General features: G+C 35.9%; 2 protein-coding genes across 7 annotated transcripts; one reads left to right on the top strand and one right to left on the bottom strand.

Moving 5' to 3' along the window:
* The first annotated feature begins 5,633 nt into the window (after positions 1–5,633).
* On the top strand, positions 5,634–19,189 carry ccdc92 (coiled-coil domain containing 92). Of its 3 annotated transcripts, none has more exons than XM_077714994.1 (4): positions 5,634–5,728; positions 9,048–9,185; positions 9,611–9,652; positions 18,140–19,189. In XM_077714994.1, exons 2-4 carry the CDS (start codon positions 9,050–9,052, stop codon positions 18,958–18,960), a joined length of 999 nt encoding a protein of 332 aa, XP_077571120.1. In that variant the 5' UTR covers positions 5,634–5,728; positions 9,048–9,049; the 3' UTR covers positions 18,961–19,189. The 3 variants fall into 3 exon arrangements, with proteins under 3 accessions (XP_077571120.1, XP_077571119.1, XP_077571118.1); XM_077714993.1 differs by lacking the exon at positions 5,634–5,728 and adding an exon at positions 6,330–6,612; XM_077714992.1 differs by lacking the exon at positions 5,634–5,728 and adding an exon at positions 6,745–7,158.
* Positions 19,011–25,008, bottom strand: chmp7 (charged multivesicular body protein 7). Of its 4 annotated transcripts, none has more exons than XM_077714989.1 (11): positions 24,904–25,008; positions 24,523–24,830; positions 23,507–23,678; positions 23,251–23,436; positions 23,052–23,185; positions 22,068–22,116; positions 21,873–21,992; positions 21,713–21,811; positions 21,582–21,639; positions 20,384–20,573; positions 19,011–19,131 (listed from the first exon to the last, which is right to left on the bottom strand). In XM_077714989.1, exons 2-10 carry the CDS (start codon positions 24,783–24,785, stop codon positions 20,392–20,394), a joined length of 1,263 nt encoding a protein of 420 aa, XP_077571115.1. In that variant the 5' UTR covers positions 24,786–24,830; positions 24,904–25,008; the 3' UTR covers positions 19,011–19,131; positions 20,384–20,391. The 4 variants fall into 4 exon arrangements, with proteins under 4 accessions (XP_077571115.1, XP_077571117.1, XP_077571116.1 ...); XM_077714991.1 differs by lacking the exon at positions 19,011–19,131 and adding an exon at positions 19,202–19,227; XM_077714990.1 differs by lacking the exon at positions 19,011–19,131 and adding an exon at positions 19,208–19,725.
* Positions 25,009–25,033: the final 25 nt, after the last annotated feature.

Raw genomic sequence — 25,033 nt, 5'->3', positions numbered from 1 at the left:
TTCATGCAATGTTATGATGTAGTATTGTCCATAATAGTCAACCAAAAGAGAAGCATAAAAATAACTGTAGAAGCAATGAATCTAAAAGCTCACTGAAAGGTGACAAGAGACCATTTGTTGCTCTAGCTTAAAGTCTCAAGAAAGTGCCAGCAGTACCCGAATACCAAACGTCGCTTAAATCGGGTCGACGCTCAATCACCCCCGTCCCCTTATGATATATTACTTCACACCTGTGCAAACAGAGGAGGGGCTTAAGCCAAAGGACCTCCATCGTGCAAACCCTAACTTCTCTTTGTCGGATTAGTTTTGGCTACCAATTAAAAAATAGCATTTAGTCCGAAAAAAAATGCATTAGAAACAAATCTAGATGTTCTAATTGGTCTACATTGGTTTTGGTCTAGTAGAGAAACTGTTGTCTGACTCAGAAAACGAACGCCTTCCGATCCTGACTACCAAGACCACTAGGATTTATTTTATAGGCTTATTTGCATCCTTAGGTTTATGTTCTTTATAGTTTGTGCTTGACAGCCTATACGGTTTCTCTTGACTCAGCCCAGAAAAGGTTGTTGCCAAAGCACTGCGGTGTGACTGATTGTATGTTTAGGCATGTGTAGAAGGACCTTGCTGTTATTCTATGTCAAAGGTCTCCCTACTGACAGATTCAGAAGGCTTTACCAAACCAAAGGTTCCTTTTTACGACTAACACGAGGGATATCATAATACATTTCTATTTTATCCCATAGAAATACTTTATATTTTAAAACTGAATGGTTGCTCAAGAAAAAAAGGGACTTCAGTCACCTGTTCCCGGTTTCAATAAGTTGGTCATTTATTGGTTGTATTAAGTAATGAGGTAGGAAGACTCTTTTTGAGGGATACCAGGAGAATTTATCGTGACCGGACGTTTGGTCGCTGATCTTTTGGTTGCCGGTCAAATGGTGACAGAGAGTTTACTGTTGAAACCAGCACTCAAAATTATATTCATGAGAGATAGTTTAATATCTAAGTACCGTTTAATATCTAAGTACTGTTTAATATCTAAGTACGGTTTAATATCTAAGTACGGTTTAATATCTAAGTACGGTTTAATATCTAAGTACGGTTTAATATCTAAGTACTGTTTAATAGCTAAGTACTGTTTAAAATTTAAATACTGTTTAATATCTGAGTACTATTTAATAGCTGAGTACTGTTTAATATCTAAGTACTGTTTAATATCTAAGTACGGTTTAATATCTAAGTACGGTTTAATATCTAAGTACTGTTTAATAGCTAAGTACTGTTTAAAATTTAAATACTGTTTAATATCTGAGTACTATTTAATAGCTGAGTACTGTTTAATATCTAAGTACTGTTTAATATCTAAGTACTGTTTAATATCTAATTACTGTTTCATATTTAAGTACTGTTTCATATCTAAGTACTGTTTCATATCTAAGTACTCTTTCATATCTAAGTACTCTTTCATATCTAAGTACTGTTTAATATCTAAGTGCTGTTTCATATCTATGTACTGTTTAATATCTAAGTAGTTTAATATCTAAGTACTGATTAATATATAAGTACTGATTAATATATAAGTACTGATTAATATCTAAGTACTGTTTAATATCTAAGTACTGTTTAATATCTAAGTACTGTTTAATTTCTAAGTACTGTTTAATTTCTAAGTACTGTTTAATATCTAAGTACTGATTAATATCTAAATACCGATTAATATCCAAGTACTGTTTAATATCCAAGTACTTTTTAATATCCAAGTACTTTTTAATATCCAAGTACTTTTTATCTAAGCACTGTTTAATATTTAAGGACTCTTGAAACCAGCTCTCAAAATGATATTCATGAGAGAGTTTAATATATATATATATCTACTGTTTTCAGCAGTACTTAGATATTAAACAGTACTATAATATTTTCAACTAACCAGTTGGGGTTTTGCTATTTTCATACATGAAGAAATGATTTCATCATTGTCAACTTTAGTTCTTATTTGCGCTTTTCAGTCTAGCTCGCTGCATTCAATGTGGAAATTGTCCCATAACCGTTTTACTTGTTATGAATGGACTTGCACTCATAAACATATTTTTTCCTGCTGTATTTTTCCTTTGGCTCTCAGATCCTTGAGCCAGACTTGCCATTCATTCCCTGTCATTGTGGCAGGAAAACGTCCTAAAAGTGGTCAATTAAAGGTGTTTATAACTCCAAGTAGGCTTTTATTTAAAAACACTTGTCATTATTTTGCATCAACTAAATTAGGGTTGTCCAAACTATGGCCCGCTGCCCACTTTTTATGAAGAAGGTCATTGAATATGGCCCGCACAAGAAGCTAAAATTTAGCCTGCATTTCTTTGCTTTAACAGAAAATTTAAAACATGACAAAAAATTTGAAACGAACATCAAAAAATAGAATTTTCACCAAAATTATCTTTGTTTCAGGAGTGTAAATATATTTATTTTACGTACCACTTATTCTCACAACAGCGCTCCTATTTAAAACCCTAAATACGAAGAAAAAAATTACAAAGAAGGCTTGTTCTCCGGACCAAACAGCTGTGTGTTGTCATTTTGGCTTCGCCATCCCTGCTTTTAGGAGTAAAGGTAAATATACCTCTACAAGCTATAGGGACTGCACCTGAAATAGCCTGGAGCAGGCCACAGCCTTCAGGTCGCAACATGGCGGAAGTGCCATAGCAATTTCAAGCAAAAACTATAAGTGGTGGATATTTTGAACATTTTTTTTTCAATATGCGGATCAGCGAAAGCTAAACACGCAGTAGTAAAACTAGTTCATGTTTAAAAGTATGAATTATTTCAAAAAACTAGATTTTCTGAGGGATGGGAGTCCAAATTTGTTAATTTTGTGGTCTACCCAGGTCGAAAAAACAGTGATGATCGTTAAAGTTTTGTAGTTTTATTTTTGATAGTCACATAGAAGGACCTGCAATGCCTTTATAGATTTACTTATTCTATGTTTTTAATATGCATGTTTTAAAAATCACCACTTATCTAAAATAAACCAGCTGTAACAGTTGCTCATTAAGTGACACATTAATCTTGGACACTTCAAACATGCAATAAGGGGAGTCATAATTTGTTAATATCATGATCTGCCGAGATCAAGAAAATAGTGATGATGGTTAACGTTTTGTAGTTTTATTTTCGATAGTCACATTGAAAGACCTTCGATCCTGTAATTTATTTACTTATTGTATTTTTTTAACATAAAAATCACCAATCATCGAAAATAAACCAGCTGTAACAGCTGCTCGCTAAGTGACACATTGATCTTGGACACTTCAAACTTGCAATAATGCTTCAATTGGGCTACCTGTTAGCTTTTTTCTCATTAGAAGCTAGTTGTTTACCTCGTTTATTCCCATTCTTTTCCATAAAGTGTCTTGATGATTTCAAATCAAGAATATTTGGAAAAAATAAACTAACCACGTGAACGGGTGCTTACCTGAGTCCCACACAGAGATCCGTCTTAGTCGATTCTGTTTATTTTTATGTGAAAAATACTGGAATATATACTGGCAAGACCACAAAGATGCCTATTCGGGCCTATGGCAAGAAAACCAACTCTCCATGACATCGGCTTTATTTTTAGCCAAATGTACTCATTCAAGTTAACACAGTAGCAAATATCTGTCAGTAAAATAAATCAGGACATTTATGCTTGCTATACAATCCCACACATATTGTGTACATCCCACATATGCGTGTTATGGAAGTTTAACCGCATTCCTCAGAGGGCGACCGATTTAAGAGAACTTTTGAGCCTCTCTGTAAAGTATCCAGTGAAAAGAAAAAAAACAAAAGTGCTGCTACTTCAACAACATAAGAACATTTTTCAGTGGCATTAGAAAATATTTGGGGAAACCCAACACTTAGACCCGAGAGAAGACACGGATTGAAGGAATGTACTCCAAAATACAGTTAAAATTTCGACAAAGTTGACCAGAAAATTCAACCTATAAGAATTGTTTTGCAGGGTATTTTTAATGGAAGTTTTCCTGTCAACATGCAGTCACTTTTTTCCAACTATTTGGTTTTTGTGCGTGTTGTTTGTGGCCCTTTTGACTGCACCCCGTCGGGCTAGCAGCTGCCCTTTCGGCGCTGGAGGCGGGGTCAACAAGTAGACGGCAAGTGTGTTGACACAACTTCCAAGACCAACATTTTCATCTGTCAACTTTGTGTACATGAGTCAGCCCATGTCAACCCTTAATGGCTTATTTTCTTCATTGAAAACTGCACTCACTCATGGTAGACCAATCAGAACTCTTTACATTGACCCAAAACATTAATGAATTAACCAACATTAATGAAACTAATTACCTCTACTTACAAAATTAATTGGTTCTAAGACTTTTTTTCGTAAGTAGAGGTGTACTTTATATGTAAATTAATCTAATTCGTTCCACAGTACTCACACAACTACCTACTAAACCAGGGGTGTCAAACTCCCTTTGGTCTGCGGGCCGAATACAGCTTAATTTGAGACCAGTAAACTCATTGCAAAATGACATAGAACTAACAATAAGCCCACTTTTTTCCATTGTATTAGTTACTAATACTAATATATAATGCAAAGAATGAGTAAATTATCAAAATGTTTATTAACAGAATTTTCCTTTTACATTATGAACAAAAGAATAGCATAAGAACATAAATAAATGTCAATTCATGTTGTCTGCACGTACTAAAACACTGCACCCCCTAGCGGATAATACAAGAACTACACATTTTTAAGAAAATTCATATTCTTTTTATACAATGCAGCTTTCTTCCCCGGGCCGTACCAAACCACCAGACGGGCCGGATCCGGCCCGCGGGCCGTATGTTTGACACCCCTGATCTATACTCTTCATTTTAATTTGATCCGAAAACTGAAAGTCGGCACTCATGATTTACTTTCCCGGGCTACACAAAATGATACGGCGGGCCAGATTTGGCCCCCGGGCCGCCACTTTGACACCAACGCTTTAAGTGTTCCTGACACTGTGCCAGTCAGTGTAAACAGCAGATCCAGCTTAGTTTCATCGCACATCCCAGTGGGAGTAGTTTTCCAGGCCAAGCTGTGCCCTTGCCTAAAGACAAGGAGAGAATGGAAAGCATTTCCTGAAAACAAACTCCATTTGGCCATCAAACAGTACAAAACGCACGGCAGGAATCATCAGCATACCACAGCAACGAGCCAATTGGCATCCAAAGCCTCTTTTTTAGAACATCCTTCGTCTTCGGCGTCGACAGGCAGTCAAGGTTGTCGGCAATTTCTCTGAAGACGACCAATGAGGAAGGCGAAGCAAGGCAGTAAGCCATGGCTTTCCTGTGTGGATGAAACCAGCACAGCTGGTGTTGGGTTTCCATTCAAACAGCTGGGACACAATGTTGTTCTGTGGTTGTCTTCATCTCTTTGGATAAGTCCAAATGTCTCAACCTCACGTCCTTGTTGTAGACGCGACACTAAAAGCAAATGTTCCCAAGTTCAGACAGTTTCAAAACAATCCTGCTGGGTGAAAGGAAGATGGGAAATTTTTCCCCCTCAACGTGAGAAAACTTGAAAATGTTTCATTGTGTTTTTCCTGGAGACGCAACATAGAAATATAAAGTCTGTCTTTGGTTTTGTTTGGCAGGACGGTTGAGATTTATTCGGGGGAATGAACTGTGGCCAGAGATCTTTGGAGATGGTGGAAGACCTGGAAATTGGATGTGAGGTGACTATAGGGTAGGTATTTTTGTAGAATTTGATCCCTAAATGGTAGAATCAGAACTTGGTTACTTATGATTAATTACCGTATTTTCACGACTATAAGGCGCACCCTCAATGAATGACATTTTTTCCGTATAAAAGGCGCACTGTATTATAAGGCGCACTGTCTATTTTGGAGAAAAAAAATAAGACTTTTAAGTTACCAGATTTGGCCCCTGGGACGCCACTTTGACACATGACTTAGAGAAAACCAAAATAATCCTTCTCTTTGGGTTGTAGCTCCAAATAACATACCTATTAATTTCACATTTAAATATATGAAATTTTAATCAAAACAAAAATAGTCCCACATTAATAAGAGAATTACAACTAAAGAAACCTAATCCTGACAGTATAGTGAAGGTTTGTTTATACGTCAGAAGAAAGCTTTCCCCCTGCCATACCGATCGCTACCGCCAGGTAGCGACATATCCTCACATGAGAGCCTGTTGTTATGGTAATGACGCGAGCCAATGCACAACATTAGGGTAAATTATATGATCATTATTTTACCTTTTGTACATTTCTATGGGGATTTTTCTCATGTGCATCCATGTTGTTTTCGTAGTTTTTTGTTGTTGTTTTGTGGGTAAATAAGATAACTAAAAAATATAATTGTTTTTTATCGCTACCCCCTGCTGCGATGCGCTGCCCTGCCTTCCCATGATGCATCGCTTTATTTAGTGTTGTCGCTTAGGGAGATGATAGGGAGCTGATCGGGTGGGACAGACGCATCCAGCCGTCATCTGCTTTCGGCAGCGCCGCAACATGTTCGACGGCATCCCGCAACGTCGTCCTTAACTCAAGCCGTTCTGGTCCAGGCGTCCCTGGACGGCCTCTTCATTTTTTTTAGCCGTCAGGTAAGCAAACATTTGACGTCACGTAACGAAGACGAGACGATGGCTGTCTTCGTTAGCAAAGCATGCTAAAGCTAAAAGGACGGCTAAAAAGCGTCATACGGGAAACACGCCTTGTTTCATTTAAAGAAGAGCCAATATATCGTGACATTTAGGGTTTTCTACCTTATTGCTTATTAGGGTGCTTTTTTTGCGGCTTGAATTTTAATTGAAAAATATATTAAATTTAAAAAAAACAACACTATGTCGATTTTAAGGCCACGTCTTGCATTTTGACTAAGTACAAGTCGTCCCCTAAATGTAGGTTAAGCTGCGTCGTTGTTAAAATGATCGCCTTTTGTTTGCCGGCGTTTGGCGTTGGCTTCCGCTGAAAATGTTGCTGGGCTCGTCTCGGATTGGACCTGGCTGACATTGGGGCTCGGCCCGGTTCGGTACGGTCCGGTCCGGTGCCGTCTCGGATGCGTGCAACCCGGCCGACTGCACGTCACTCCAGCTTGCCTCTGGGTGCTGTCCGCAATGCGGGTGCTGAAAGGGCAAGTGCACTGCGAAGTAGGCGACACACTCACTAACACACACTCATACACATATTCCAAATGTATTGATTTCTCCATAGGGGTGTGTCAATAATACACATATTGGCGATATATCGCGATACTTTGGGGATCGATAGGGCAAGAATTGTCTTTTTTAAACATCTGCTGTTCTACAGGGTGACCTAAAAAGATGTGTACCCATATTTTATTCGATTAATTTTTTTTTAACCTGGTATGATTTTGTCGGAAAATAAATCTCCATGGAGAATATCTTCTGCTGATTTGTCCAAGACATTTTTTGGGGCACGATCATCCATAGGTTCACATTTCACGTCCTGCAACAGAAAAGACATTCGTTTAAAAATAGATTTTTTTGTCGAATAAAATATGGGTCACCTTGTATTATCCACATCAAAAAAATCTTCCTGTCTAATTTTAGGTGAACTCTGCCATTGACAGTGATAAACAACAAATTTGCTTAATTTTTCAGTTCAAAAAACGGTGATAGACGGTCAAATAATTGCTGTTTTTGTCTAATTTGATTGATAATGTGCTAGTAATCCCTCAAATGGTGTCAGTCAAACGTGGACTGATAGAAATGTTGAGCATCCTTGAAATGGTTGTGTTGGCTAATGTTTCATGCTGCTGCAGTTCATCCATTATTAATGGTGTGTCTAGAATATTCAATTGAAGTAGCTTTTTTAACCCTGTTTGTTTGAGTTTGACTGCGTGCTAGCACTGCTTTAGATGTGATGTGTTTTTTTTGACTGTTTTTTTAGGGCAAATTTCCACTTTTGGTTATTGACAAAAATTGCTAAGACTTCCCAGTAGATGTCACATTTAGGACTTCAAATTTGAGGACCATAAATATTAAATAGATGAGAATTTTGAAACTAGGACTATCTGTTAGAAGGCTTTTATCAATAACACTCAAATATTGATTCTGTAAAAAAATTAAGAAGTCTTAGAGTACTGTATTTTCACAACTATAAAGCGCACTTAAAAGTCTTAAATTTTCTCGACACAGTATTGTAAGGCTTTTTTGTTTTAGAAGCGACATGTAAGGCTTTTTATCTCTAAAAACGACAGTAAGGTAAAGCTTTTTATCGCAAAAAAACGACATGGTATAGTAAGGCTTTTTCGCAAAAAAACGACAGTATAGTAAGGCTTTTTATCGCAAGAAAATGACATAGTATAGAAAGGCTTTTTTCTTTTAAAAATGACATGTAAGGCTTTTTATCTCTAAAAACGACAGTATAGTAAGGCTTTTTTTCCGCGAAAAAAATCAGTTAATTCCCAAATTGTTAATGGACAAAGTGTTCAGTGTAGCATTGAAGCAAGCTGTCCATTTGTATTGTAAAAACAACAGTGGCCCTTTTAGAAGACTGTCTTTGGTAGTCCATTCTCCTCTTGACTCACCTTGATGTGACTGAGGTCATGCTTTGGCAAAAACACGCACTGCAATCTGAGCTATTCTAGGAAAGGGTTGGGAGGAGAGCCGCTTTGCGTTACCGGAAGGATTCATCAATAATACATCGTCTCTCGGACTCTGCGGCTCGCCGACGCCGAGTCTCGTCTAGTCGTGCCCTGTGATTGGCCGGCTACTGATTCGTGTTTTACAGCCCCTCTTATCTTTTTTTAAATGACATTTTAATATTTCTTAATACATTCTTTTTTACTTTACTTTGTACTTTATACTTTTAACTTTAATTAGTGATGAGTATGTTAATACTTTAGTCTTTTTTTCCTGTTTATGTTTCATATGTACTGTTAACGGATGCACTTTTTTATTTGTATCGTATCTTGTGCTGACCCCGCCCATCTGTCAAATTTTTAAAGTCAATGTTCAAGGTTCATCTGAGCAACTTAATGATTTTGTGTCTTGTGATTTTTTTTTCCCATCAGCCATGGCTTCGGCCAACGTCTCGCTGGAGAATCAGCTGCAGAGCGCACAGAAGAACCTGCTCTTCCTCCAGCAGGACCACGCCAACACACTGAAGGGGCTGCATGCCGAGATTCGACGATTGCAACAGCAATGCACAGGTGACCCGCCACAACCGGTCTTTTGGGGAACACGTAGTACAGTGTTCCCTCGCTTATCGCGGTTAATGGGGACCGGGACCACCCGCGATAAGTGAATTTCCGCAAAGTAGGGATTCCCCTTTTAAAAATGCTTAATTTGAATTTAATTCCCCCAATTTTTTTTTTTTGTAATTTTTTTTTATTTGTATTTTTTTACCCCCCTGTATACAGTACACCATATAGAATACGGGTAGAGAGAGTGAAATTCATGTTATTACACAAAAAAACTTTAAAATATGTTGTTTCAATGTAATATTTGTATTTTTTTTTTTTTTTTTCAAAAAAAATCCGCGAAGCTCTGAGTTCGCGGTAGCCGAACCGCGAAGTAGCGGGGGAACACTGTACTTCTCGAAAGGTTTCTAACTAGTAGTCCTGTACTTTCACAGATCTGACCTACGAGCTGACCGTTCGAAGCTCCGATAATTCAGGTAAGTGTTTTTTCTTCCATTATCTAAATGTTTAGCTTTCCTTTCTCTTTAGTTTAATTTTTGCGCTTACCTTATTTACTCGCTAATGTCAGACAAAAAAAAATGACTCGAGGATGCGGCTTATATGCGCATAAAAAAGACAACATGCCAAAAACTGCAAGGAGACAAAGACGAAAAACCGTAACACAAGACAATGCAGCTGATAGAGTAATTTATTTCAAAATAGAGAAAATATACACAGAAAACGCTAAACATTTTATTTTGACGTCGATGTATGAAATTTAAAGAAGAAAACCTATCGTGCTAAAAATGTGAAAAATAGTAGATTAATCACTTAAAATACCCACGTGTTAATATTCCAAAAGTCAGTCAACATATATATTTTTGAAATTACTTTACTTTTTACTTAAATCCAAACACACAGCGCTTGTAAACCTAAGCACCTTTTTTTTTAAACCGATGAAAGTCATACAACATGGGATTAAATTGCATTATGGGATGTCCTATTGTCCATCCATTACCAAGCGCCCGCCCAACCAACCCCCGACTCGATGCGAGTAAAAACGGAGCACTTTAACGGGCGGCGAAAATCAGGGATCAACGTGGTGGGCTTTTGAAACACACACACGGGATAGAACAGATCTGGTGGGGATTGGAAAGAGAAGAATGAGCAGATGGAGAGAGCCCAGATCGTTTGGGTCAATGTCAGGCATGGCAGACTAGAGTGAGTGCAGCAAATGAGATTACGTGTCACAAGCCTAATGCACGGCTGTCTCTCTCGCCCAGGGGTGTCAAACATAAGGCCCGCGGGCCGGATCCGGCCCGTCTGGTGGTTTGGTAGGGCCCGGGGAAGAAAGCTGCATTGTATAAAAAAATATGAATTTTCTTTAAAATTTGTAGTTCTTGTTTTTTTCCGCAAGGGGCCGTATAGTAAGCCTTTTTATCGCAAAAAAACGACATAGTATAGTAAGGCTATTTATCGCAAAAAAACAACATAGTATAGTAAGGCTTTTTATTGCAAAAAACGACAAAGTATAGTAAGGCTTTTTTCTTCAGAAAACGACATAGTATAGTAAGGCTTTTTTCTTCAAAAAACGACATAGTATAGTAAGGCTTTTTTCTTCAAAAAAGGACATAGTATAGTAAGGCTTTTTATCGCAAAAAAACGACATAGTATAGTAAGGCTTTTTGTCGCTAAAAAACGACATAGTATAGTAAAGCTTTTTGTCGCAAAAAAACGACATAGTATAGTAAGGCTTTTTTCTTCAAAAAACGACATAGTATAGTAAGGCTTTTTCTTCAAAAATCGACATAGTATAGTAAGGCTTTTTTCTTCAAAAAACAACATAGTATAGTAAGGCTTTTTTCTTCAAAAAACAACATAGTATAGTAAGGCTTTTTTCTTCAAAAAAGGACATAGTATAGCAAGGCTTTTTTCTTCAAAAAAGGACATAGTATAGTAAGGCTTTTTTCTTCAAAAAACGACATAGTATAGTAAGGCTTTTTATCGCAAAAAAACGACATAGTATAGTAAGGCTTTTTATCGCAAAAAAACGACATAGTATAGTAAGGCTTTTTATCGCAAAAAAACGACATAGTATAGTAAGGCCTTTTTCTTCAAAAAACGACATAGTATAGTAAGGCTTTTTTCTTCAAAAAACGACATAGTATAGTAAGCCTTTTTTCTTCAAAAAACGACATAGTATAGTAAGGCTTTTTATCGCAAAAAAACGACATAGTATAGTAAGGCTTTTTATCGCAAAAAACGACATAGTATAGTAAGGCTTTTTATCGCAAAAAACGACATAGTATAGTAAGGCTTTTTATGGCCAAAAACGACATAGTATAGTAAGGCTTTTTATCGCAAAAAAACGACATAGTATAGTAAGGCTTTTTATCGCAAAAAAACGACATAGTATAGTAAGGCTTTTTTCTTCAAAAAACGACATAGTATAGTAAGGCTTTTTATCGCAAAAAAACAACATAGTATAGTAAGGCTTTTTATCGCAAAAAACGACATAGTATAGTAAGGCTTTTTATGGCAAAAAAACAACATAGTATAGTAAGGCTTTTTATCGCAAAAAAACGACATAGTATAGTAAGGCTTTTTATCGCAAAAAACGACATAGTATAGTAAGGCTTTTTATGGCAAAAAAACAACATAGTATAGTAAGGCTTTTTATCGCAAAAAAACGACATAGTATAGTAAGGCTTTTTATCGCAAAAAAAACCGACATAGTATAGTAAGGCTTTTTATCGCAAAAAAATGACATAGTATAGTAAGGCTTTTTATGGCCAAAAACGACATAGTATAGTAAGGCTTTTTATCGCAAAAAAACGACATACTATAGTAAGGCTTTTTATCGCAAAAAACGACATAGTATAGTAAGGCTTTTTATCACCAAAAACGACATAGTATAGTAAGGCTTTTTATCGCAAAAAAAACGACATAGTATAGTAAGGCTTTTTTCGCAAAAAAACGACATAGTATAGTAATGCTTTTTATCGCAAAAAAACGACATAGTATAGTAAGGCTTTTTATCGCAAAAAAACGACATAGTATAGTAAGGCTTTTTATCGCAAAAAAATGACAGTATAGTAAGGCTTTTTTTGCAAAAAAAACGACATAGTATAGTAAGCCTTTTTATCGCAAAAAAACAACATAGTATAGTAAGGCTTTTATCGCAAAAAAACGACATAGTATAGTAAGGCTTTTTATCGCAAAAAACGACATAGTATAGTAAGGCTTTTTATCGCAAAAAAACGACATAGTATAGTAAGGCTTTTTTCGCAAAAAAACGACATAGTATAGTAAGGCTTTTTTTCGCAAAAAAACGACATAGTATAGTAAGGCTTTTTATCGCAAAAAACGACATAGTATAGTAAGGCTTTTTATGGCAAAAAAACAACATAGTATAGTAAGGCTTTTTATCGCAAAAAAACGACATAGTATAGTAAGGCTTTTTATCGCAAAAAAAAACGACATAGTATAGTAAGGCTTTTTATCGCAAAAAAATGACATAGTATAGTAAGGCTTTTTATGGCCAAAAACGACATAGTATAGTAAGGCTTTTTTTTTTGCAAAAAAACGACATACTATAGTAAGGCTTTTTATCGCAAAAAAACGACATACTATAGTAAGGCTTTTTATCGCAAAAAACGACATAGTATAGTAAGGCTTTTTATCACCAAAAACGACATAGTATAGTAAGGCTTTTTATCGCAAAAAAAACGACATAGTATAGTAAGGCTTTTTTCGCAAAAAAACGACATAGTATAGTAAGGCTTTTTATCGCAAAAAAACGACATAGTATAGTAAGGCTTTTTATCGCAAAAAAACGACATAGTATAGTAAGGCTTTTTATCGCAAAAAAATGACAGTATAGTAAGGCTTTTTTTGCAAAAAAAACGACATAGTATAGTAAGCCTTTTTATCGCAAAAAAACAACATAGTATAGTAAGGCTTTTATCGCAAAAAAACGACATAGTATAGTAAGGCTTTTTATCGCAAAAAACGACATAGTATAGTAAGGCTTTTTATCGCAAAAAAACGACATAGTATAGTAAGGCTTTTTTCGCAAAAAAACGACATAGTATAGTAAGGCTTTTTTTCGCAAAAAAACGACATAGTATAGTAAGGCTTTTTATCGCAAAAAACGACATAGTATAGTAAGGCTTTTTATGGCAAAAAAACAACATAGTATAGTAAGGCTTTTTATCGCAAAAAAACGACATAGTATAGTAAGGCTTTTTATCGCAAAAAAAAACGACATAGTATAGTAAGGCTTTTTATCGCAAAAAAATGACATAGTATAGTAAGGCTTTTTATGGCCAAAAACGACATAGTATAGTAAGGCTTTTTTTTTTGCAAAAAAACGACATACTATAGTAAGGCTTTTTATCGCAAAAAAACGACATACTATAGTAAGGCTTTTTATCGCAAAAAACGACATAGTATAGTAAGGCTTTTTATCACCAAAAACGACATAGTATAGTAAGGCTTTTTATCGCAAAAAAAACGACATAGTATAGTAAGGCTTTTTTCGCAAAAAAACGACATAGTATAGTAAGGCTTTTTATCGCAAAAAACGACATAGTATAGTAAGGCTTTTTATCGCAAAAAAACGACATAGTATAGTAAGGCTTTTTATCGCAAAAAAATGACAGTATAGTAAGGCTTTTTTTGCAAAAAAAACGACATAGTATAGTAAGCCTTTTTATCGCAAAAAAACGACATAGTATAGTAAGGCTTTTTATCGCAAAAAACGACATAGTATAGTAAGGCTTTTTATCGCAAAAAACGACATAGTATAGTAAGGCTTTTTTCGCAAAAAAACGACATAGTATAGTAAGGCTTTTTTCGCAAAAAAACGACATAGTATAGTAAGGCTTTTTTTCGCAAAAAAACGACATAGTATAGTAAGGCTTTTTTCGCAAAAAAACGACATAGTATAGTAAGGCTTTTTTTTCGCAAAAAAACGACATAGTATAGTAAGGCTTTTTATCGCAAAAAACGACATAGTATAGTAAGGTTTTTTTCGCAAAAAAACGACATAGTATAGTAAGGCTTTTTATCGCAAAAAAACGACATAGTATAGTAAGGCTTTTTATCTCTAAAAACGACATAGTATAGTAAGGCTTTTTATCGCAAAAAACGACATAGTATAGTAAGGCTTTTTATCGCAAAAAAACGACATAGTATAGTAAGGCTTTTTTTCGCAAAAAACGACATAGTATAGTAAGGCTTTTTTCTTCAAAAAACGACATAGTATAGTAAGGCTTTTTATCGCAAAAAAACGACATAGTATAGTAAGGCTTTTTATCGCAAAAAACGACATAGTATAGTAAGGCTTTTTATCGCAAAAAACGACATAGTATAGTAAGGCTTTTTATCGCAAAAAAACAACATAGTATAGTAAGGCTTTTTATCGCAAAAAACGACATAGTATAGTAAGGCTTTTTTCGCAAAAAAACGACATAGTATAGTAAGGCTTTTTATCGAAAAAAAACGACATAGTATAGTAAGGCTTTTTATCGCAAAAAAACGACATAGTATAGTAAGGCTTTTTTCTTCAAAAAACGACATAGTATAGTAAGGCTTTTTATCGCAAAAAAACGACATACTATAGTAAGGCTTTTTATCGCAAAAAACGACATAGTATAGTAAGGCTTTTTATCGCAAAAAAACGACATAGTATAGTAAGGCTTTTTATCGCAAAAAAACACATAGTATAGTAAGGCTTTTTTCGCAAAAAAACGACATAGTATAGTAAGGCTTTTTTCGCAAAAAAACGACATAGTATAGTAAGGCTTTTTTTCGCAAAAAAACGACATAGTATAGTAAGGCTTTTTTCGCAAAAAAACGACATAGTATAGTAAGGCTTTTTATCGCAAAACACGACATAGTATAGTAAGGCTTTTTATCGCAAAAAACGACATAGTATAGTAAGGCTTTTTATCGAAAAAAAACGACATAGTATAGTAAGGCTTTTTATCGAAAAAAAACGACATAGTATAGTAAGGCTTTTTATCGCAAAAAACGACATAGTATAGTAAGGCTTTTTATCGCAAAAAAACGACATAGTATAGTAAGGCTTTTTATCGCAAAAAAACGACATAGTATAGTAAGGCTTTTTATCGCAAAAAAACGACATAGTATAGTAAGGCTTTTTATCGCAAAAAACGACATAGTATAGTAAGTCTTTTTATTGGAAAAAAAACGACATAGTATAGTAAGGCTTTTTATCGCAAAAAAACGACATAGTATAGTAAGGCTTTTTATCGCAAAAAAACGACATAGTATAGTAAGGCTTTTTATCGCAAAAAAAACGACATAGTATAGTAAGGCTTTTTATCGCAAAAAACGACATAGTATAGTAAGGCTTTTTATCGCAAAAAACGACATAGTATAGTAAGGCTTTTTTCGCAAAAAAACGACATAGTATAGTAAGGCTTTTTATCGCAAAAAACGACATAGTATAGTAAGGCTTTTTTCGCAAAAAAACGACATAGTATAGTAAGCCTTTTTATCGCAAAAAAACGACATAGTATAGTAAGGCTTTTTTCGCAAAAAAACGACATAGTATAGTAAGGCTTTTTATCGCAAAAAAACGACATAGTATAGTAAGGCTTTTTATCGCAAAAAAACGACATAGTATAGTAAGGCTTTTTATCGCAAAAAACGACATAGTATAGTAAGGCTTTTTTCGCAAAAAAACGACATAGTATAGTAAGGCTTTTTTCGCAAAAAAACGACATAGTATAGTAAGGCTTTTTTTCGCAAAAAAACGACATAGTATAGTAAGGCTTTTTTCGCAAAAAAACGACATAGTATAGTAAGGCTTTTTTTCGCAAAAAAACGACATAGTATAGTAAGGCTTTTTATCGCAAAAAACGACATAGTATAGTAAGGCTTTTTTCGCAAAAAAACGACATAGTATAGTAAGGCTTTTTATCGCAAAAAAACGACATAGTATAGTAAGGCTTTTTATCTCTAAAAACGACATAGTATAGTAAGTCTTTTTATTGGAAAAAAAACGACATAGTATAGTAAGGCTTTTTATCGCAAAAAAACGACTTAGTATAGTAAGGCTTTTTTTCGCAAAAAAACGACATAGTATAGTAAGGCTTTTTATCGCAAAAAACGACATAGTATAGTAAGGCTTTTTATCGCAAAAAAACGACATAGTATAGTAAGGCTTTTTATCGCAAAAAACGACATAGTATAGTAAGGCTTTTTATCGCAAAAAACGACATAGTATAGTAAGGCTTTTTATCGCAAAAAAAACGACATAGTATAGTAAGGCTTTTTATCGCAAAAAACGACATAGTATAGTAAGGCTTTTTTCGCAAAAAAACGACATAGTATAGTAAGGCTTTTTATCGAAAAAAAACGACATAGTATAGTAAGGCTTTTTATCGCAAAAAAACGACATAGTATAGTAAGGCTTTTTTCTTCAAAAAACGACATAGTATAGTAAGGCTTTTTATCGCAAAAAAACGACATAGTATAGTAAGGCTTTTTATCGCAAAAAACGACATAGTATAGTAAGGCTTTTTATCGCAAAAAACGACATAGTATAGTAAGGCTTTTTATCGCAAAAAACGACATAGTATAGTAAGGCTTTTTATCGCAAAAAAACGACATAGTATAGTAAGGCTTTTTATCGCAAAAAAACACATAGTATAGTAAGGCTTTTTTCGCAAAAAAACGACATAGTATAGTAAGGCTTTTTATCGCAAAACACGACATAGTATAGTAAGGCTTTTTATCGCAAAAAACGACATAGTATAGTAAGGCTTTTTATCGAAAAAAAACGACATAGTATAGTAAGGCTTTTTATCGAAAAAAAACGACATAGTATAGTAAGGCTTTTTATCGCAAAAAACGACATAGTATAGTAAGTCTTTTTATTGGAAAAAAAACGACATAGTATAGTAAGGCTTTTTATCGCAAAAAAACGACATAGTATAGTAAGGCTTTTTATCGCAAAAAAACGACATAGTATAGTAAGGCTTTTTATCGCAAAAAAACGACATAGTATAGTAAGGCTTTTTATCGCAAAAAAACGACATAGTATAGTAAGGCTTTTTATCGCAAAAAAACGACATAGTATAGTAAGGCTTTTTATCGCAAAAAACGACATAGTATAGTAAGGCTTTTTTCGCAAAAAAACGACATAGTATAGTAAGGCTTTTTATCGCAAAAAAACGACATAGTATAGTAAGGCTTTTTATCGCAAAAAACGACATAGTATAGTAAGGCTTTTTTCGCAAAAAAACGACATAGTATAGTAAGCCTTTTTATCGCAAAAAAACGACATAGTATAGTAAGGCTTTTTATGGCCTAAAACGACATAGTATAGTAAGGCTTTTTATGGCCTAAAACGACATAGTATAGTAAGGCTTTTTATCGCAAAAAACGACATAGTATAGTAAGGCTTTTTATGGCCAAAAACGACATAGTATAGTAAGGCTTTTTATGGCCAAAAACGACATAGTATAGTAAGGCTTTTTATCGCAAAAAACGACATAGTATAGTAAAGCTTTTTATCGCAAAAAACGACATAGTATAGTAAGGCTTTTTTTTGCAAAAAAACGACATAGTATAGTAAGGCTTTTTATCACAAAAAACGACATAGTATAGTAAGGTTTTTTTATCACAAAAAACGACATAGTATAGTTAGGCTTTTTTGCCAAAAAAAGACATAGTATAGTAAGGCTTTTTATCGCAAAAAACGACATAGTATAGTAAGGCTTTTCATCGCAAAAACGACATAGTATAGTAAGGCTTTCCATCGCAAAAACGACATAGTATAGTAAGGCTTTTCTCTAAAAATGACAGTATAGTAAGGCTATTCTCTAAAAAAGACATAGTATAGGCTTTTCATCGCAAAAAAAGACAATATAGTTTTTTTTTTACTCAGGCTTTAATAACATCAGAACAGCATTTGATTTTCTTCATTTCTTTGCTTCTGGTTGTTGCAGACAGCGGCGAATCTCGATGCCGAGAGTTGCAAAGGAAATGCGAGGAGCTGGAAGCGGAGTTGAAGAAGAAGGAGGAAGAGAACACGGAGCTGCTGAGGGACTTGGAGCAGAAGAACGCCATGATCTTTGTACTGGAGAACACCATCAAGGAGCGTGAGAAAAAGTACCTGGAAGAGCTGAAAATGAAAAGCCATAAGCTAGCAGTTCTATCCGGAGAGTTGGAACAACGCGCCAGCACCATCGCATACCTCACCTCACAACTCCACGCCACCAAGAAAAAGCTCCTGGCGGGTAGCTCGTCATCGGACGCTAGCCCCAACGTCAGTCCTGTGGCGTCTTTGGTCTCTACGCCGCCACCCTTGCCCAAAGACAGGCAGCCGGAGACCCCAAGGCGCCGCATGCGGAAGAGCCTCTCCCAGCCTCTTCACCCGGAGCTTACCGAAGTCTACCGGCTTGGCGCCGATGGCAAACGGGTGGTCTTGCGGGACACTGTGGAAGCCATGCCCGACCCGACGCCATTCCTACAGGCGGGTCGAGAGTCCCCGGACGTGCAAGTGGTCCGAGAGCGTCCTGCTGTCATTCCACCAATTGCCTCGGAACGCCCGGCTGGCTCACCCTTGGGGGCTCGAGCTTGTGCTAGCCCTCGTCGGAGTCCGGCAAGGGATCGCCAGCACAGGGCACACATAGGGGTGGCTCACCGCATTCCTCATGGAACCTTGCCCTTAGCCCCGCCTCAAGCGGAGTTGGAAACTTTGGCGGTGGACAGAGTTAAAGAAGAAAAGGTGGTGCGCAAGCGTTCTGGGGCTGACAGGACAGTCTAACGCCATGGCGTACTACGTACATAGGAAAGTATGCTACTCACACACAGATGTTCAAATCCAGGCTTTGATTTCAAGGTGAAGCTAAAGGCGTATTCACATCGGCTGGATATGCTAACAAACTGGGTGACTTTGGTGTAGAGTCATCAGTCGGCTCACAAAAGGTCCAATAGTCTGCAAAGTGAACTTAGAATTGTTAGTGTAAATACACATCAAATGTATTTGGGTCCAACCCAAAGTTTAACAAATCCAGACTGCTGTGAATACGCCCTAAAAAAGGACACATGGAAAGAAAAAAATTAACTTTTGTGAGACATGTAAAGCTTCACTTTGAAATTCAAAGAAAAATCACTGAACATAAGTAGCAAACGTCAATATTAAAAAGGTACACGCACTTCTACGAGAGTAGCCCAAGCACTGTGTAGCCTGCTTTCTACGCAAAACGAAAATAATGCAAGGTTTTAAAAAAAAAAAAAGGACTACTGAAATCGCAAAGCATGCCAAACGTCCTCTCTCGACGCCCCGCACGCCTTCGGCCAAATATCCGCATCGGTGCCTGCTCGGTGTGAAAGCGTGCGCTAGCTAGTGTAGTCGGTCGGGGGTGACGGATTTGTTCTGGAAAATCGGAAAAAATCATATCGTTAAATGTGGTATGTCGGCGTCATATTACTTAAGGTTGCGTGGTGAAGGTGAACCGAAATGGCACTTGTGTTTATGCTTCAATTCAATGCGAGCTAAAAAAAAAAAGGTCATCGTGCAACCGTCTTTCTGGGGAGAGAAAAGAGAAAAATAGGACAAGTGTATTCATTGTTCTTCATGCTGTTTGTGATAAAAGGGCACTGCTGTAAGAAGGTTTTGTTGTATACTTGATAATGTCTGTACATTTGTAAGGATTTTTTTTTATTTATTGTTAGAGAATACAACGACGCCTCAGATGGTAATTGTCACTTTATATTCTGCTTTTCACATAACACTTATTAATAATATAAATCCACCTAATAAAGCTTCTTATGTCGCTGATGTTGTTTGTTTTTTTGACAGATTTTGCTTAAAAGTACAAGAGAAATGTTATTTTTTACATTTAAGTACTAATTATTTAGATTAATTATATACGCTTACTGTGCTAAAATACAATTTCTATATTTTGCAGTATTTACTTGAACAAAAGTGGTTAAAACTGGAAAATATCAGCGAAAATAAGACATTTAACTAAATAATGTCACAAAACTAGTATGAAAATCACTAGAGTGATAAATATAACTTTTATTAGCAGAAAGAAATTAAGGGTAAAGTTCTCAGTCATCTAAATGAGTACATTTAAGATGTCTTTACGGTTTGGCACAGAAAATGTAAGTTAAGTAAACTAGTAAATTAGGTTTTCTGCCATTAGCCTGAATAAAAGCATTTCTAGATGGTTACGGCTAACCTGAATGTTTAGAGAGTCAGCATCTTCAGTTCTTCCTCCAGTTGTTTGTCGCTAAAATCCAGGTTGTTTGTAGGGACGGCAGGCAGCAAATCCAACGGGTTCTCGTCCGGGATGACGTCTTTCGGAATATCCACATTGTCGTCGGATTGCTCCAATAATGATCTGAGTTCGTCCTCCAACTCATCGTCATCTGTAACATATTAAAACATTCCATCATTGACGGGAACCAAAAAACTTCATCTGTTAACATCACTATTTTTTTAGATAACTATAGAAAACAATATAGCAGGTCGAGAGAAAAAATATATAAATACATCGGTTTATAGTCCGGAGAATACAGTAATTGAAAGAAATTTATTTTAAAAAATATTAGGAAAAATATCAATTTCAATTAAAATATTACATTAGAAAAAATATATCAACATAATTTGCACTCGAGTACTAATCACAGACCCTGCCAAACTATGAAATAAAAGTGCGGTTTATAGTCCGGAGAATACAGTAATTGTAAGAAATGTATTTTAAAAATTATCAGGAAAAATATATCAATTTCAATTAAAATATTTTTAAAATGTAAAATTAGAAAAATTATATAAACATAATTTTGCACTTGAGTACTGATCACAGACGGTTTATAGTCCGGAGAATACAGTAATTGTAAGAAATCTATTTAAAAAATGACCAGGAAAAATATTTATCAATTTCAATGAAAATATTTTTTAAATGTAACATTAGAAAAAAATATATCAACATCATTTGCACTCGAGTACTGATCACAGACCCTGCCAAACTATGAACAAAAGTGCGGTTTATAGTCCGGAGAATACAGTAATTGTAAGAAATTTACTTAAAAAATTATCAGGAAAAATATTTATCAATTTCAATTAAAATATGTTTTAAAATGTAAAATTAGAAAAAATATATATAAACATAATTTGCTAACTATGAAATAAAAGTGCGGTTTATAGTCCGGAGAATACAGTAATTATAAGAATTCCATTCGAAAAAATAGAAAGAAAAGTTTATTTATCAAATTCAATTAAAATATTTTTTTAAATTAGCTGTTAGCAATCAGAGAAGCAAAAAAATAAAAGCTATTCAAACTATGAGAAAAGCCCAATTGTAATCTGGAAAAACTACTAAAAAATATTCACTTGCCACATGAAAAAATTGAAGAAAAGCACCAGCAGTAACTTACCTGTATTGCTCACTCCGCCAGATATGGTTTGGTTGATCTCATCTTGTGTGTCGCATAACTGGTGAAAGAACAAGAACTGTCAGTGTCAATCAAACACATGGAAGAATATTTTCAAGACGACCACCACTCGCCTCCTGGATCTGATCAAGAAGGCTCTCGGCACCTTCGACCGTCACGTCCTTGAGAGCGTGTCTGAGGCTAGTCATTCCCGCTTGGTACGCTTGGAGAACCTACAAAAAACAAGGAAACGTTTAGCATGAACACACAAGCTTTTTGGTGACCTTTCACTACCATTTTATCCGTCTGCGACTGCGCTATTCTATCCAAGATGCCTCGAATGGACTCCATCTGTCCGACCAAGTTGTCGGCTCTCTTTTCCACTCTTTTTCGGCCTCTCAAACACCTCAATGCCTGTTGAACAAGATGGCAAAATGGCTGAGTTGGTCATTCTCTAGATCGCTAAATAGCATTTTTAAGAAGAATCACCTGCACTTTTTTTCCGTCTCGAAGTAGTACTCTCGCTTCTTCTCGGCACCTGGACAAGAGTAATATAGAAAACAGAGTGTGGTAAGAAGCAGATTGTAAAATTAATCTCTAAAAAGAGCAATATGTAAAATCGGTGGGTAAAAACTACAAAGTAGAATTCCTGTAAAACATTACGTACTTGTAGATTAAAGTTTATGTTCTTATTGTACTAACGTTTTTTTTTTTTAATGGATTTTGGTGTGTTTTTCCATGGGAACGAATTAATTTGTATTTTGTTCATTTCTATGGGAAAAGTTGATTTGAGGGTTAGGGTTAGCATACGTAACTTAACATACGAGTTCGGTCACGGAACGCATTATGCTCGTATCTCAAGGTATTACTTATCAAGGACACATGCTTGTCACACTAGCATTTTGTTTTACTTTTAGTACTTGTCGTAATACAAATACACATACTTGTAGCATTATTCTTAATACATATTGTATTAATACTACTCTTACTTGTAGTAGAACTACAAATACTACTTGAATAAAACTACATGTACTTGTGGTCTACTCTTACTCGTAGTAGAACTACACACTACTTGAATAAAACTACATGTACTTTTGGTTTCCTCTTACTTGTAGTAGAACTACACATACTACTTGCATACAACTACATGTACTTGTGGTCTACTCTTACTTGTAGTAGAACTACACATACTACATGAATACAACTACATGTATTTGTGGTCTACTCTTGTAGTAGAACTACACACTACTTGAATACAACTTACATGTACTTGTGGTCTACTCTTACTTGTAGTCTACTCTCACTTGTAGTAGAACTACACATACATGCATGTACACTAACTTGCCTTGCAAGTACACATACAAGTTCACCAAATAAAACTAATTTGTAGAAGAAGTACATACAAGTACATGCTTTTTTAGATCAGTTCTATTATTTTAAATTGGGTATTTTGTTAGAATGAAGATGACTTACTTCTCTGCCTCCAAACCCAATTTTTCCAGCCGCTCTTCCAGCAACTTCTCGCTTTGTTGTAACTGGTAGATTCCAATATCAACATCAGTGACGGTAGAGACGCGAGCCTGACCGGGTTGGCAAAATTTGACAACCTGTAGAAAGACACCATTGAGATGAAAGAATTCTTAGAGTGACTGATGCATGAATGGCTGCTTACCTTCTCTCCTTCATTCAAGGAAACCGCCACTTGTTTTTCCCTCTGCAACTGCAGAAGAGCCATGCATAGAGTACTTTCATCGGCACAGACGCCGCAGGTGAGCGTATACAGTTCGTGAAATGACACCACGGAGTGGCTGGCCAATTCGCTGTTTCGGTAAAGCTTGAGAACTTCGGCCGCTTTCTCCTAAAAAAGAACAACAGCATTAGGAAACATCATGTCGGCGTATTGGAAAGATGTCTGAGTAGTGACTCACCTTCACCAGTTCGATGAGAACAAAAGACTCCTCCAGAGCGACTCGGCTTCCTCCCAACAGAGAGGAGAAAGTCCACTTGAGGGGCTTCACCAGCAGGACGCCGACACCCCATGATAGCCAACCGCAGTCTACGTTGGCGGCAAATTCGGATTCCCTCTGAAGCTTCCCACATCTGGATGAGACAAATTTGCACTTTAAAAAACTTTGCATGTATTAAGGAAAGGGTGTCTGACTCGGGTTAGTTCGCAGGCAGTAACGTCAACTTGATTTCACGTGGGCCGGACAATTTTAGATATAAAATTTAGTTGTTGTTTTTTATAAATGGATTAAAAGAACTAAATTAAAAGCCCTGAATATTCAGTTTTTTATAGAGCTAAAACAATGTTTATTTTAGCGTTTTTTAAATTTTACAAAATTATTTTGAACTAAAAACTGAAAAAAATGGATTAAAAAATGACAATTATTGATTTAAAAGGGCGAAAATCAGGAAATGTATTACACATCTATACTCTTCATTTTAATTTGAAACCGAAAACAGAAAGTCGGCACTCATTATTTACTTTCCCGGACCGCACAAAATAATGCGTCGGGACAGATTTGGCCCCCGGGCCGCCACTTTGACACACGTGTATTAAGGTTTTAAAAATTAAAATAACCTCCTCCCCCTGGACAACATATTTAATGGTATATATTATGTACTATATAAAATGGAAGTGAAAACCAAGCATAACCACCAAAAAATAATTTGTGTTAACACGTCCAATGAAATCGGGTTAAAAAAAAAACAGTTAACTGTAAACAAATATCAAAGTTATGATTTATCTTCAATGAGCATGCGTCAGTTTTGACAAGAACGTTGCCCCAACCAACATGGCCACCATGTTGGCTTCTACACTGAATCATATCTATTCAAACCTTAACCTAAAATGCGATGTATTTTTAGAAATACACGCGTCATCTTCGATTATATAAATGTAAATACTCTTAACGTGAATACAATTGTTTTTGGTACTTACCTTGCCATGGATTGAATGACGATCGTCAAACCCAAAGGTGTTTTTTCTTTCCTTCGGAAGGTCTTGTTGAGTTCGTCGAGATTGATACACACGGTGCGGCGATCCCTGCAGCTTTGCAAGACTAGAGCTGTCCAAAAGTTCATTTTACTGTCCCAATCCATCGTGTTGACCTCACGACTATCTTTGAATTCGGAGAAGAGAAAATTCATCCGATCGTCGTCACCCCATTCCGGGGGCAGCGTCGTTTCGACGACGCTGGCCATGTTTCAAATTCAACCAGAATGTTCTAACGCATCGTCGCGGCACGTCTGGAATCAAAATGGAGATGTAATAAGTAAGAATCAAAAATAATATCTCCCTTTTTCCCCAAATATTGCTTACTTGAGATCAAGAAATGTGAGCCGAGCAGATGGTAAAATGTTTGGTGCATGCAAGCGGACGTGTCGTCATTTCCTGTCATGCGCGCATATTGATGACGTCATAGTGGGATGCCAACTGTCGGTGGTACGAC

Source organism: Stigmatopora nigra, chromosome 4, assembly GCF_051989575.1.
Source record: "Stigmatopora nigra isolate UIUO_SnigA chromosome 4, RoL_Snig_1.1, whole genome shotgun sequence".
NCBI classification, from domain to species: Eukaryota; Metazoa; Chordata; class Actinopteri; order Syngnathiformes; family Syngnathidae; genus Stigmatopora; species Stigmatopora nigra.
The sequence above is the reverse complement of the archived record's forward strand: the minus strand, read 5'-3'. Positions and strand labels throughout refer to the sequence as shown.